Genomic DNA, 16,844 nt, shown 5'->3' on the forward strand with positions numbered 1-16,844 from the left:
ATATATATATACTTCTTTTGGGTTTTTGTTTTCTTAATTCTTAGTATCGTAATGAAAAGCCGAAGTTAGTATAACCAGCATATCGGCCAACGAGTTCCCGGTTCGTATCCCTATCACCGGTACTGAAATATTTGTGCACACTGCAGAGGCATTTTGAGTCTCAAAGCTTCAGACACAATGCATCAGGCTGCAAACAACACACCAGTGCATACGTCACAAATGTGGAAAGCAGCGTTGCCCTCTTATTCATAGGTATTTGGTTACCTTATAGTGACAACCATTCAATGCAGACACAAACAATAGGATTCATCTTCAGAAGCTGGATTGCTGCAATGTACAGCGATATTTGCATGTTGGTCAGCAGAAATGATTACCTGTCGGAATCGTTCAGTTTCATGCGCTTGGTCCATCAAGGGTGCATTCTCGCCCTTTTTGTACTGATCCTTGAGCCACTACAGCAACAGTTAGAGGATTCGAGGGAAATCCTGCGAACTCTATAATGTAGAGGACTCTTGTTTGCGTTTGCCGACGACGTCAGCGTAATAGTGCGGAGCGCCAAACGCATCGAAGTGATCGGTAACATCATGAGGTGGTAACGAGCAAAAATTATCTAGAAGTCGGTGGGACCGCAACTCGGCATCTGGAGAGGCAGGTCCATGCCATCTAAAAGTATTGTGTGGTACTGTACGGACGGACAGTACCACACTATAATGGTGATACTTAGTAAAAAGTTAATTCAGTTCAATTAAAAAAGCATTGTAAGCTACTCTACAATTTTCGAAAATATTTATCTGCGCGCAGGGTATGCATCACCACTCCGATGCCTTCTTTTATAGTCTCTCTCCTTTTATAGTCTCTCTCCTTTTATAGTCTCTCTCCTTTTATAGTCTCTCTCCTTTTATTCTCCCCTCCTCTCTCTCTGTTTATTTCCTCGTGTTCCTTTCTGTTGAAGAGCGTAGGCTCGAAACGTAAAAGACTTTCTCACCTTCCCGAACGTCAAACTAATACACCTGTTTGTCGTATATATACCTGTCTTTGTCTTTTGTTTTTCTGTAAATTTTAACTACCTATATATATATATATTATTATGATTGACCGTTGACTGAACACTATTCAATTTTTTTTCTCCGTGTTTTTCTCCTTGTCTCCGTATTCTTTCTGTTGAAGAGCGTAGCTCGAAACGTCAAAGACTTTCCGAATTCCCGAGCGTCATACTAATATATACTTTTGTTATTTACACCACCTGTCCTCGTCTGTTGTTATTATTTGTATATTCTCCCATATATATATATATATATATATATATATATATATATATGCATGCATAAATTTCACTAAGCTTTTGTAATGTGTCTTAAGATATAGTATAATGCTTTTGTGTTCTAGCGTCGTTTTTATTTGATTCTGTATCCACATCCCTACACGTTTTCTATTTTTCTGTAGCTCGTGGTGCTGTGAATGAATGAGTCCTTGTGGCAAATAAAATGAAAGCATAATCGTCATCATCATCATCATCATCATCATCATCTGCACTTACTTCGTATTTCGTTCCGACAGCTTTCTTCCGTGTCAATAGCTAATTCTTGCCTTAGTAGACACATATGTTGACATTTCTATGTTTTATCACATTCGACTGAGTGCAAAGCAACACAGTATCCCACGATTCAGTCAGCTGAACGCCTTTCTAGAGGAAGCACCATTTCTCGTCAATTATACTACGTTATTCTTATGTCTCCATTTCAAGTGACAGCTACACGTCTTGAAGCATAATTTATCGAAGCTCTTCTATCAGTCAGCAGATTTATGAAGAATTAATGCAGATACTATTTGCCCCTTTATTTTCCAAGCAGTTTTATACCGTTTCTTTATTTTTCTTTTTAAAGAATTCTTTAATCCCCGCCACTAACTTCCTCTCTTTATGTAAACCCTTCCTCAGGTATTGTAAAACATGCATTTGGCTTTTTGTCCTGCAACTCTTCATCTCTTCCACTCTTTTCCCCTTAATTCAAATTCTCTCCTCTCATCACTCCGACTTCATTTTCTTATTTATGGCTTCATACAAATACGTCCTTGTTAATTCTTGCCCATGAATTATTTGCTACTTTTTCCCATACACATGCACACACACACACACATACATACATACATACATCTATACACACATACATACATCTATACATACATCTATACATACAGACAGACAGACAGATATCATGTATGCAACGCACGCACCCACACACGCACTCACATACACATATCGTCACATATGCATAAACACACATACAGATTAGTCCAAAAGTTTTTATTGAAGTGATTGCGTTAAAAGAACGTAATAATAGTCTCTGATACAACACACACCATTCTGAAATGCAATAATGATAATCATAATCGTTAGATTATCAGAGGGATTAAATTGAGAATGTGACAAAAATTTAGATTTTTCTGTGAACTCTCGTTTCTGAGTTGACTTGGTTAAAGATTATACACTGGAGATAGTGTTCAACAATAATGTCTTATGCTAATGCCGACTCTATTGAATGCTTGTTGCTTTTATACACAAACTTCTCTTTATGCAAAGAAAAATGACCATAATCCACTTCATCGACCCAAATATATCAATATTATTTGTTTTTAGCAAAGTCAATGAGTTAAATTTGAACTCATAACTTATAGGCGCAGGAGTGACCGTGTGGTAAGAAGCTTGCTTTCCAACCACATGGTTCCGGGTTCATTCCCACTGCGTGGCACCTTGCGCAAGCGTATTCTACTATAGCTTCGGGTTGACCAAAACCTTGTGAGTGGATTTGGTAGATGGAAACTGAAAAACGCCCGTCATATATATATATATATATATATATATATATATGCTTATACACAGGATACTTTTGTGGCTTCCTCAGAGAAGAAAGAACAATGCCTGTGACTTTTGTGGTTCCTCTGTGTCTGGTTAATGGAAAGAAAGATGTCCTCAGATTGAAATGTTGGTCTGAATGTTTGTAGCAGAGTGGACTCTGTGAAAGGAGGCATGCAGATACCAGTTGATGGTGTTCAACCGGGTCATAAATTACGTTGAAGCGTTTTACCTCCAAGTTATAACCTACATTGAAAGCTGGAGGAAGTGTCATTAAATTCTGGGTTACGACGTGCAGATGGATGAGTCATTTAGTAGAGGCAACATCAAGAATGAACAACCAACACTTCTGCAAATCAATATGAAATTTCCCAAGATATTTCCAATAAATTTAAAATTTTATTTAAATGAAATTGGAAATTGGAAATCAATAATGTTAAATAATCTACCTAATGAGAGTACACACTTACATGTACACACATATTCCCGCTCGCGTGAATCCACACATATGAAGGCACGTTTCTACATAATTTTATAAAAGTTAGATTAGAATTAGTAAGCTGGTTTATTGTTTTAACTGCAAACAACTTTATAAAAGAAATCTATAACAAATGTTACAGTATCGTAGGAATCAGAAGTCTTTTGCGCATATGGCACACGACTTGTCACTATTATTGCTGTCACCATGGCGAATTTATCGTCAGTGATTTACAGCATGCAAATAACAACCGGCCGATTAAAAGTTCTCTCGTCGTCAGATCGTGGACTACATCTTATCTGATTACATGAGGAATAAGAATCGATAGTATTTGGCACGATAGTGAGAACAGTTTCTAAAACCTGTTGAAATAGATTTAGCAACGAAAATCTATCAAAAGCTCAATATCCAAAACATTGCAAAACGTTATGATGACATGAAACAACAACCGGTTTCTTCAAATCACAACCTCAACATCTTAAATAAAGAAAGAAAACTCATAAAATGACGGGATGGTCACAAGTTGAACGCCTTTAATCATAGTTCTAATCGATCAGGATTGACTCCGAGCTTTATGAGCATCGATCTTTTATCTATTTGGTCGCTTGTTTTGCTAGAAATAACAACCAAATAACTTTCAACTGATACCCAACCTTCTCAAAGTAACAACAATTCATTGAATAATGCAGACTTAGATACACAAAGGCCGTAAAATATACAGGATGGTCATGGCTGGAATATCTTTGATTATAAGTCCAGTGATAACAGTGATCCAACTACTTTAGTTTACATTTTCCTGTTGGTTACTGTAAATTACCAGAAATGGCATAAAGATGATCAACGGTTTAAATGACACAGTATTCTAGAGAGTTGCTGTTCTCAGATATAAACCACAGGAATAGTCTATGATTTATGTGTTTCGTTGTTTTGCAATGTTAACTTAAAATCTTTCAATTGGTAGCAGCCATCTCTAAAGGGTCAAGTGTTGTAACAATAGCAACGATACTGATGCTGAAGGTCCTAAATCTGAAGGCCATACTTCTGACACGCCGATTCTGGGGACAATAGTAAATAGGGCATCGGACGAAAGGCTCGTTAAGTATACAGTGCTCCCATCGATGACACTGGAAATCTTTGCTGTTAATTTGCAGCCAACTGTCAGGGTTTCTAAGGATTTGAAAGACTGCTGAAAACCTGTGGATACCTAAAGTTACAGGTTGTAAGTCTAGGGCTGATCCAAACTTATCACCGCACCGCCAAAGTCAGATCAGTTCGCAGTTAGCCCTACAATGTATCATATGCGGAGGATTTTGTGATAAATAAATCTGTTGGAGATCTAACAAATTTGTGCGTCTCTAACGCACTACCAACAACGAGTGCTTACATCTTGGCAAGCATATTTACCGAAGTTTTTAGCGTCTGTGCTTATCAAAATTATGGGTTTTAATCTATGCTTCTCAACATTTTTGATCTTGTCTTTCTTGATAAGAAGGACGCAATCTAGAAGCATCGCCACATCCCGACTCAGACGAAATCTTTCCGCGTTGAGAAGGAAGCGTTTATCTTTCAATCATCGCATTTCTTATAGCACGAATGTGTAATCTCTATACCCGAAACTGTAAGCAATTTACGCTAATGCAATCAACACAAACTGGGCGAAAATCAAAGCGCAGCCTGGACGTCATGTTTTTTGTCCAAGACATTAGCGCATTAAAGAAATCCAATCTCACAGACAACTGAAAATATCCGCGAAGGCTTGCGGGTTTTTTCTCCCCATCTCACCTACTGCTTACCCATAAATTATCGTTGCGTGCGGCCCGAATTCCATTCTAATTGCTCACAAGCATTAATGAGCTTTGATCATTGTTGCAAGATTTCTACAAGTGTGAAGTTCGGCCATCAATCTTGTATTCTAATCTGAAGGCGCACTAGCGATACCTTCCTTGCACAAGACAGCTGATTTACCATCCGAGTCTTGGTAAACTGTCATGCATCTGAATCTAGTCCTTTTCCAAATAGCATTATCACGCCATTTATTTCAGGCCGAGTCATCCAGAAGAGAAGCGAATGAGTCTCGAAATTCCTGGTCTCGCCGATGGCAACAACATTTAGACGTAGTGGACCTGATTGTGCAGGTGCTTCTACATGCACACTAAACTCCAGTCTCTGTGCATCTACAACTCTTACATTTAGTGGTGTCACGTCAGGTGGAGGAAGAAGAAAAGGTGAAGCAAATATGAGTTGGGTCACTTACCTTGGCTTAATGGCCGTCCTTCTTTGGGCCATTGTAAGGATCCTACAAATTCCTTTTCAGTATAGACGAAACGCTTTCTCAAGGAATGACACACTGGTTCTTACCAGAAATCTCCCTGGTCGTATTTTGAGAGGAATAGTGCGTGCAGTTCTCCGCAGGTTATGAAGACTGTACAAACCTTTAAAACCTTTAAAACCTTGTTTCCTTTTCGGAGAACGATGCAATCGAAGTCTTCGTCTGTGTATTATTGTTTCTGTTGCTCCTTTTAATGCAGGGATATTTTTCGATCTCAACTTGTATTCGTTGTTACTTCTTTTGCAGTGTTCTAACTGTTGTTGAGGTTCCTTTGCGGTTTTTCTTGCGGTTGCGGCAATCATTGTTACTGCTGTACTTGTGAATTTTGTTGCTGTGATTTTGTTGGTATAGTGGTTGAAGTCGTTGCTGTTGTTGTTGTTGTTACTGTTGCGGTTGTTGGTCTATCGGTTGGCTTGTGTATTATCCTTGTTTCTATTATTTTTGTTTGATATTTCAAGGCCTTGTGTCGATAGTAGAAAGATTATTTTGTCTTGAAGCAAACAAATCTTTTTGTTATTATCGTTCGTTATGCGTTTCGTTTACATTGTTCAAAATGATGTTATTTTTTATCACAAAATATTTTTTCTCGTTGTCAAGTAAATATATTCTCCTGAGAAATTGGATTATTTTATTCCTCTTTTTTTATTTATTTTCTGTAAAAACATGCTTACGACTTTTGCTTAAGCAGGGATGTTTCTGTATGCTGTAGTCATTTTGTTTGTTTAGGAAAAAAAAAACCAAATAAACAAACGAACCTTTTTCTTAGCAAATTAAAGTGATTTTTCCCTAACTCTATTAGAAGAAAAATTAATGCAATTAATTAACATCCCTACCCAGTTATTTAGAAATTCTGCATTGAGCATTTTTCGCACATAGTTTCACTTGATAAAAATACACGATATAGGGAGCAAGATGAAACACGTTTTGCTATCTCAAAACACAATAATAACGGAAACAAAAACGAAACCAGCAAAACAAAAAGCAAGAATAAATAATAATAATAATAATAATAATAATAATAATAATAATAATAATAATAATAGTGTTTGTAAAGACTGCGTTAAAAGTAAGTTGAAATAAACATTGGCAATGCAGTTATGAATTAAATATGAGTTAATGTTAAGAACCGAAAATATCCGAGTGTAATTCTGATGCGAGCCATTTTGCCGACAAATGGACACAGTACCTACCCTTTATACATATTCATATAAGCATATATTTTCATGCGGCGTCTGCACACAGACATACGTACATGTTTGTTAAAGCATATACGAGTATGTATGCGCCTGGTCTTGTGTGTGTGTGTGCGTGTGTGTGTGTGTGTGTGTGTGTGCTCGCGCAAGTATGTGCGATCAGGAAGATATATTTAACATAATGTATATTAAATTAGTAGATTAGTAATCATGAGTAAAGATGATGGATATACCTTATTTGTTAGCGCTTAAACTCATTTGTTTCATTACTGCATACATTTCGATTTTCACTGGCGTATCATTTAGTTGCGGATCACTATGACGTGTTTATGAATTCAACCTTCTTTTCACTCTTTCAGTCAATTTCATAGCCCTTCCCCTTTGTATAATTTCTTTCCCTCTACTCTCTCATCTATCTCTAAAACTCTCGCCTCTTTACTACTTTTATTCAAATCTAATTTTCTGTGACCCCCCCAGAAAATGTTTCAGTGCATAGATGAATTCCCTAAACTTATCTTTTACCGCGGACGCTGATCTGTCTTAACTCGCCTTCTCCCCGTCTCACTCTTCAGATTTGGTAACCGTCAGACTAGTCGCTGTATCACTCACTGTTTTTAGTATGTATATCTGCACGCCCATTTTACTGAATAAATGAAAAAAACATGCAACAAATTATGGACATGTATTCATTGAAACGTTCCAATATATGCATTTCCGTATATTAGATTCAGTATTAGGCTGGCGAATACAACACACTATTTACAATGCAGATTTGAAAACCTCACTGACATAACATTCTGGATTGTAAGAGGACGGGCACAACATGTTGGCTTATCCAGCTTGTGGCTACTTTGACTGAGCTTGCCGACGGGAAAATGGAGCAGAGAGTGAGAGCGAGTGAGCTTAAGAGAGATAGAAATCGAAGGAGGGAGGGAAACAGCGAAAAAGGGAGAGAGAGAAAGAGAGAGGTGGGGATAGAGTGAAATAAAGTAAGGTCGACAAGAAGGCTTAAAATCAGAAAAAGAGAGAGAAAACAATGAAAAATAAACTTAACAAAAGGAAGTAGGTTAAATGAATAAGAAAAAGAGAGAATAACATATGAGTGAGAAAGGGAGAGAGGAAAGAAGAAGAAGAAGAAGAAGAAGAAGAAGAAGAAGAAGAAGAAGAAGAAGAAGAAGAAGAAGAAGAAGAAGAAGAAGAAGAGAGACGGTACGGTGGTGTTGTTGGCGGTAGTGGTGGAGACCTGGCGAGAAAACCATTTATAAGAAATATTTAAATGAACTCTCTTTTTGTTGCTCATTGTAAGACTTGTGTAATCTTCGTAATAGGATAGCGTCTGAAATGCGTCCCAGTGAAAATGTGTTATTTCTTTACCGTTACAACTCAAAAGTAAACGATGATTATATCATCGTGGGTTAGTTGCTGAAGAAACATATTCGGGCTCTATTCAATTCTATCTAATTCAGATGACTAAACATTCAACTTGAAGATAACCTTCATCACAATCTTGATATTCACTTGCTTGTCGATAGGAGAAGAGAAACGAAAAAGAAAAGAAAAAAAGACGTCATTGTAAAGGTCGATAAGCCGATGGTCAGAAAATAACCAATGGATTTTATTGTACAGAGAACTCGGTCACATGAGAAATTGGTGAGACAACTTTTTTTCTTTTTTATTTTCCTCTTTTAAATATACGAAACAAATAACATTGTTGATTTATCGACTGCATTGGTATATTTTATTCTTTAGGGTAATGGAGAAATAAGCTCGTGTCTTTTGTTTGCGTTGAAATTTTGGCTTTTTTGTAAACGTTTAAAAAATCAAATGTAACTTAAAATAAAGGGTGAATACAATGAAAAAAAAAAAAGACAACAAAACAATGTAAATGAAGAAAGAAAAAATGTGTTAATATTTGAGAATATATATTTCAGATGTTAAAAATAAGTTCTTTAATTTTAAATATTGTACTTCAGTCAAGAGATAGTTTATCCAAGTAAATGTCTACTGGATATTCCATAAAAGAACTCATAGATAAGAATAGAAATGTAATAGGAATCTATATTGGCATCTTTTACGATTAAAACTATTTCAGTTCAACTCAGAACTTTAAAAACAAAAGACAAGTACTTTGCGAGCTGGGTTCACAATTTGATTTTGATTTCCCATCGAAACTTTTCATGTACACCACTTTGGAAAAAGCTTGAATGTCAAAATGCTATGACTCTCTCTGTGCATATAATGAACAAAAATCAATATATCTAACAAAAAAGTGAGTCTTTCATTAATTGTAGCTTTAGTTTATAAAGCAAACGTTGTACAGCTGTAGTGGACATATTATTGACCGTGGTTCTATCACTAGTGATAGCTATTTCCCTTATTCTGTTAACTTATTTGAGAAAAGCAGGTATGTTGCAAAATCTGTTCCTTCAACCAATGAAGTGAATATGATGGTGGGTGGAGATACCCCTAATGACTGCTGTTGGGTGGAGATGTCTCTGATCGCAAAATGTTTTATCGCAACATTAATACCATAATAATATAATTAATAATGATAATCACGGTGTTTGAGAGATAAGCACTTAGAAAGTGACTTCGTAATGGTTACCGTTTGCAGTTATTTATGTCACTAATATTCTTGAAGATTGCCTTAAAGTCTTCTGGCTCATATAAGAAATATTTTCACTCCCTCTGATGTATACATGAAGTCTTGTGCTTAACGAAATCTTGGGTGTCATTAAAACCAATATTTATCATTAATCATTTTGAAATTCTGGGTTTTACAATAGAAGTAAATAAATAAACAGGTTTTGATTCTTGGAGTAATTAAACGAAAACCTTCAGAAATGGTAAAGATGTCCAAACAGGCGTACGTTCCGAATAAAAAGAATTTAGTAACTTTAATCGTAGTCACAAATGATTTTGTTTCGATTTGGTTTGATTAAAAATATCTAAACAGCTTTCAGTTCGTAAACATAATTTATGAAATACTAGATATTTAACAGTTAAAGAAATGCAATGATGTGGCAGGAGTAACAGGTCTTGGAATTAATAAGTTACATTAATTAATCTTATTCATGTATCGCCGCTTTGAATTCAAATCTTTTACGAAGTCGACTTTTCTTTTCATTTTTCAAGGATTCATGAGATAAACACCAGTCATAAACTGAGATGAATTCAGATTCACAGCTCAGACCTCCTACAAATTTACTGTGTGTTGCAATCGTAGCAACCCGCAATTAATAATCTAAACTTATTCAATTATTAATTAGTTCTTAGAAGAAAAATCTATTCATAAAAATAAACACTAAATCACAGTTAGTATTATGCGATTTGCATGGTGAGGACGGACGGATAGAGTTATGTGGTGAGTAAGCGAAGTTTATTTTTCTCATGATGTTTGCTATAGAATATCGATTTTAATGATGAGAGTTGATTATATCTAGCTTTTCGTAAGTTATAGTCATCTCTCTTCCTTTACGTGCAAAATCCGATTTATTTGTTAGTAGAATAGGAGTTTAGTTAAGTTGCTCAGCAAGACAATCGGACAATGTACTGTTGTATACTGTTAGATACATAATGGGTATTTTGTAAATATCCACGCTATTGAATTTATTTCTTTTAATTAATAGTATCGGAGATTTTTGTATATTTACAAAGTATTCATATATGAAAAAGCACTGAAAATAATTCAATAGTATTTCGAAAAATATCACTCTGCCAAAAATGCAAAACTGTCTTCTACTGCAATTTCCCCTAGAAAATAGGCTTTCCTGATAGACAGATGCTAACCTCCTGTAGTTAATTTATAAGATTTCTACCTCTTCCAGACAGTTAACATGATTTAAATACGAAGACTAATGAGTTATGTCTAGACGCTCAACATAGCGTATTTAAACCCATTTCATTTCTCCAAGACGCCAAAGCTTATACTAAACCCGGTGGTTTTGGACTCTGATCTAATCTAGACCACCTCTTACTAACCTCTTCTAACATGCCACCTACACAATTCTACCCCTCTCCAAGATATACTTCTCTCAGCCTCTATCCTCAGTCGATCACTGCTGTCTAAGCTACGTTCTTTACTCAAACTTTACTCCGAAAATGGGGTCTGTACATTCATACATTTCACTTTCCCTGTTCCCTGACCCTTACCTCTTTCAACTGAGGATCAGCAACAAAGACTTCAAGTTTCTCTGGCTCAGACCCCATCTCTTTCATTTATGTGCTTACTCCGGTATATATATATATATATATATATATATATATATATATATATATATATATATATATATATATGTGTGTGTGTGTGTGTGTGTGTGTGTGTGTGTGTGTGTGTGTGTGTGTATAGTACAAAAGATAAGAAATAAATCTCTTCGTTGACATAATACTAATCTATCGCAAGTGCCTATATTATCCATACACAACAAAAGCGGTCAACTGAAGTGAAATATCTAGAAATAAAATGAAATAAACACAAGAAATGAAATAAGAAATGAATATACGAAAGAAAATGAAATATGTCAACATCAAGAAAATATTCAACATATATCTTCTTGTGTGAATGCGCCAGGTATAGTTACTCCGAAATACGTGGTCGGGTCTTAATACTTGAATTCTGAACATTCTTTTATGAAATGGAAGCTAATAATAAACAGGATAAGATGTCTGTTTTTCGGAGAGTTTCCTCTTTTGAATGGCTTGTTGCCTTGAACGACATGAAGGATGAAATAAAAAGCGTAAAAAAACTAGACATGAGTATAAATTCCCTCCAGAAAAAAGGTTCAGACAAGACCAGGACTTCATCACAATGAAAGCAGTTAAGTCTTTGTCCCTTTCTACATCACTCATTGCAAGCACAACCCGAGAAGAAAGCCTCTACAAGGTCATTAAATCTCTTAGGAATAACAGCCAGATCTCCCTTTTCTTAAACAATTGAAGAAGATAGATGAGATAATGTATTCCTGGATGCCTGGCACAAAGACGAGATAATCGTAGAATGGAATGAAATTAATCATAGGATCAAGATTATTCTGAAGTTAAAGCACCAACACAAGGAATCCTAATGCTATACCCACCAAATCAAACAAATAATCTTTAGTTCTCACAAGAAAGGCAAGTGAACGGAATTGAGCAAAATGGCTGTAGCTTTGATGAATGTAGTGACGCCGTTAAGCACTAACTTAGCCACTAAATGCTCCGTGTTAAAGAGTCAACCTTATAGGTTAAATCCTGTTCCTTCTTCCTCACATTCTCTCTCACACTGTGTGTGTGTGTGTGTGCACGTGCGTGCGAGCATCGTATTCCTAGACTTTAGTTAGCATTTGATATGTGTAGTTATGTAAAATAAGTACGAGCTTAAGGCATCAATTGAAAGGGGGCACCGCAAAAATGGTAAATTGTTTACGGCACAAAAGAAATCAGTTTAAACTTACTGTATTACGTGATATTAATTTTGAGGATTTGATCAAAAACTTTGCGATTAAAAAAAAGGAGAAAACTTGTCAAATATAAAGTGGAAACATACAAAAATAAAGATGATTTTCTTCCATCTTGCTGTTAATTTTGTCTCATTTTGAAAAATAGAAAAATATTTCATAGTTTATTATTGTTTATATATTGAATTCCATATATATGGTGGCACCAGAATCATTTAAGTGATTAGGGCCTCTATGGGTTTTAACCCAGCCCCTGCTTCTAGTACAATATATAATACCTGGGGATAAACGAAGGAGATGGTATACAACATGCTACTATGAAGGAAAAATAAGAAAGATATATTACAGGAGAATAAGTCTAATATTAAAAACTGAACTCAACTCTAAAAATTGCATCGAAGTCATTAACACCCTGGCACTTCCAGCAGTCGAATATAATTTTAAAGGGGGCGAGCTGGCAGAGACGTTAGCACGCCGGGCGAAATGCTTAGCGGTATTTCGTCTGTCTTTACGCTCTGAGTTCAGATTCTGCCGAGGTCGACTTTGCCTTTCATCCCTTCGGGGTCGATAAATTAGGTACCGTTTGCGTACTGGGGTCAATCTAATCGACTGGCACCCTCCCTCCAAATTTTGGGCCTTGTGCCTAGAGTAGAAAACAATATATAATTGCTAACACGACTTTAAAAATAATTGCTAGAACTTGCAAGAAAGTTCCGGGGACACCGGCTTTGCAAGGTTATATGTTCATCTCCCACGAAGGAGGAGAAATTTTAGCAGTTTTGGTATCACTCAATAATAAAAATATTAACATCATGTTTTCAAATTCCACCCTTCAATAAATATATGAATTCAAACAAACAGACAAATAAAAGTTACCTCGCTCCAAATATATATGTATTCACATACACTATTCATATACAAATATATACATTCACATATACCATATCTATACACAGAGAGTCTGTAGAGAGACATTCCAATTAAAAGCTGTAGACTGGAGATCGCATTCTCTAGCATTGTTTACTCTAATGATGCCGAGCAGGATTTATATTACTGTTTTTTTTCTGTCCATAGCGCAGCCCTCACTTTTCTTTGTGTCGGGACATGAAAACTAGCATCGTACTAAACGAAGGTTAGCTGCAACTATCTAAAAATTATTTTGTTATAAACATTATTGATGATAATACTTCACTTTGAGTTTTGAGTTTTCCATCATATAACCCTATCATATCTAGAATATATATATATAACACAACCCCACTATTTACTGACTTATATATATATATATATATATATATATATATATATATATATATATATATATGATTATTACTTTGTATTTTATGATAGTTATTTTTAGTGTATTTACTTAGTAAATTTTTCTATATGTGACTGTGGATTTTCATAGATGAGTTCATGAACTTTGGTTCTTCTTTCTAAATTATATATCTATATATTATACTATGAAACTTAATTTAATTTTAATTTTTGATAAATTGAATTTAATTGACTTTTTACCTGTAAATTTGGATTTTTATCCCTAATATATGTATATATATATATATATATATATATATATATATATATATATATATATATATATATATATACATACACATTCATTAATATTGATAGAAATGGTAAGACAACATAAGAATGAAAGAGACCTCGATATTATGTAAATAGAGGAATTTATTTATAATACAATATGTGACAATAATTCTGTAGCCATGAAAAAACTCCAAGTTTCGGATGTCGGGGCGGAAACCTGCCTCGATAACTGAAGAGATGCCGGTGCAGGTTTCCGCCCCGACATCCGAAACTCGGAGCTTTATCATGTCAACCGAATAATTGTCACATGTTATATTACAAATATATGTCTGTATATATATTATTGTTAGGCCAGATATATTTGTCAGAGATCATGAAAAAAAAAATGCTTTCTAATTGATGTATCAATACCAACAGATGACAACGTTTCTCTAAAAGAAATGGAGAAACTTTCAAAATACAAAGACCTGGAAATAGAGGTAACTCGAATGTGGAGTCGAAAAACAGAAACAACTCCTATCATAGTGAGCGCATTAGGTATGATAAAAAAAAAATACTCAGAAAAATACATAACAAAAACACCAGGACTAACAAGAATATATAACATACAGAAAATTGCACTACTGGGCACTGCACACATCCTACGCAAAACACTTTCAATACAGTAACCATAAGAGCATCACAGCAAACCACAGCACATACCCAAGGCACACAGAGCTGCGCTCGATAGTGAAGTGAAAGCACGCTATGAAAATAAAACTACTGAATAATAATAATAATAATAATAATAATAATAATAATAATAATAATAATAATAATAATGATGATGATGATAATAATTACTTTATCACAAGGCCAGTAATTTTGAAAGGAGATTTGCTTTTACCATTGACCCCACTACTTGACTGGTGATTTAATTGATCGATTCCAGAGCGATGAAAGGAAATTTGATGTCGCTAAGATTTGAACTCAGAACATAAAGACCCGGAAGAAATGCAGGAAAGCATTTTCCCCAAACCCAACGAAAATAATAAGTGTCAAATTTTGGGTCAAGGTTAGTAATTTTGATGGGAGAGGGAGTAGCTGATAGCATTGACCCATCTACTTATCTGGTACTTAATTCTATCGACCCCAAAAGGATGAAAGGCAAAGTCTACTTTAGCAGGATTTGAACTCAGAACGCTATATATTTTAATGACTCCCAGCAGAACAACATGCAAAAATGTGAGTTTAGAATCTAAAAAGAACATAAACACCGTAAGGTATTTAATGCCGCCGCCCTTCCACTCCTTCGCCTTCACTTTACTATTATAATGACATCAAGAATGTTCACATTTAAGATTATAAGTTACACCTCTCTCCCATGCCATTTACCTTACTTTAATGTTCTTTTAACGGCGACTATCGTTCGTAAACGTGTTCAGAGATAGTTTAAGTTTTAGGGGGAAATTTCCATTTACCTGGCACTAAGAAAGCAATCAAGTAAAAAATACCCACCCCAAACTATTTTCTCCAACGCCATTTTAAAACTAAGAAAATAATGTTATCTGTTTGCTAAGAGGCTTCAAAAGCTAAATCGCCGATTTTATAAATCGAGGACTCATTAAAGATACTTCATTAAAAAACAAAATAATAATCAATTTTAGACAATTTGAAGAAGGAAATTAGCTCTTCTTAGAGAAGATTGCCGACTGAATGTACCATATTGCACAGATTTCAAAACATTTTTTGCTATTCCTCTATTACTATAGCAGTGTTCTTTGTCATGTATTCTTATTGAAAAATAATATTAGTCAATTTTTTTTAATGGCGATGCGTTCTATTTTTTTGTTGCCTTCTGTTCAAGAGATTTTAAGAGGGAGGGGGATTCTTTAAATTTTTATTACAGCCGAGATTAGAACAAAATTGCTTAACGAAGGAAACATTTTTGTTTTCTTTTTATTTCAAAGTCGATGACCGGTCATCAACAGCTACAGTAAATAAATACATAAATCTCCTTAAGTGTCTTTAAATCTAGTTCAGAAATCTCCGATACGCTACGTAATTTTCCTACATCTCAGCCATCAAGACCATTTAAAGAAGTCATATGGAGATTCTTCTCTTCCTTTATGTACTTAAGATTAGGTTTATTATAAAAACTTTACTTCTACTATTAGCATTTTAAATACATTAACACCAACACGATTTACATTATTCAAAAATCTGCCTAGCCATAAACCTAGCCATATTCCAAGTGCACGTTTATTTCCGTGGGTTGATAAAAGAGAAAGAAGGAGGGGAAATGCTTTATAGCTTCTCGGGTAGATAGTAGGTAAACAGCCAATTTAAAACATAAATACACACCCAGTCCGTTCACAGAAGAGTTTTTAAAATATTAGATAAGAAAAAAAAAAAGGAAAAAAGAAAAAAAATTTTTCGAAGTATTTTAAAGAACTTACTAAAAATCTTTCTTTTACTTTTCATTTTTGTGTGAGTAAATCTTTTAAGCTGAAGTGTCGTTCTGCCAACGCATTATGACTAGTTTTATGTAGTACATCTAAAATACCTCACACTAATAGATCCCATATATTCATGAGCAGATTTCTTTTCTGCACAGCAACGAAGGCAACACTCGTCAGTTATGTGGTGATCTTTATCTTTACAATGAGACCTGTAACACGAATCATATTTATTGGCAGTTTTAAAGACCACTTTATCGAAAGTTGTGTCTCCTACTATGAGATTCAAACAGTAAACTCGTCATTCAGATAGACGGAGACTGTATCAGATGCCAAATAATGTCGCCGACCTTTAAACTTCACAGGTGTCACTAAAGTTTGAATTAGGATAGAGGCCGACCCGGAGGACATACGAGCAAAACATCCCCTAAATATAATGTTCAGCAAATCCTTGCTAGAGTGATCTGAAAGGAATTTGTAGTAACAAGGGAATTCTTAGTGTCGAGAGGATCCAAATGTGAATATACCAACGCATCGCTTTTCTCTCTTTCAGTCATACCAGAAATGTT

At 35.0% G+C, this 16,844-nt stretch overlaps 2 protein-coding genes across 12 annotated transcripts in view; one reads left to right on the forward strand and one right to left on the reverse strand.

The window, feature by feature from the left end:
- Window positions 1-16,315, reverse strand: part of LOC106880120 (probable U3 small nucleolar RNA-associated protein 11) — a 136,579-nt gene extending 120,264 nt beyond the window's left edge. The window contains exon 1 of the mRNA XM_052970284.1: window positions 16,276-16,315. Within this exon, the coding sequence (XP_052826244.1) occupies window positions 16,276-16,300 (25 nt within the window). The 5' untranslated portion in view covers window positions 16,301-16,315. The remainder of the gene's footprint in view (window positions 1-16,275) is intronic.
- LOC106880080 (uncharacterized) overlaps window positions 7,329-16,844 on the forward strand; it is an 83,847-nt gene continuing 74,331 nt past the window's right edge. For 6 of the 11 annotated variants that reach the window (XM_014929897.2, XM_014929920.2, XM_052970279.1 and 3 more), the window contains exon 1: window positions 7,398-8,501. The gene's annotated coding sequence lies outside the window, so the exon portion shown is untranslated. Of the gene's footprint in view, window positions 8,502-16,844 lie in introns of all 11 variants that reach the window. The other 5 variants (XR_008264790.1, XR_008264786.1, XR_008264788.1 and 2 more) reach the window with 4 other exon arrangements.

This window comes from Octopus bimaculoides, chromosome 8, assembly GCF_001194135.2.
Source record: "Octopus bimaculoides isolate UCB-OBI-ISO-001 chromosome 8, ASM119413v2, whole genome shotgun sequence".
NCBI lineage: Eukaryota > Metazoa > Mollusca > Cephalopoda > Octopoda > Octopodidae > Octopus > Octopus bimaculoides.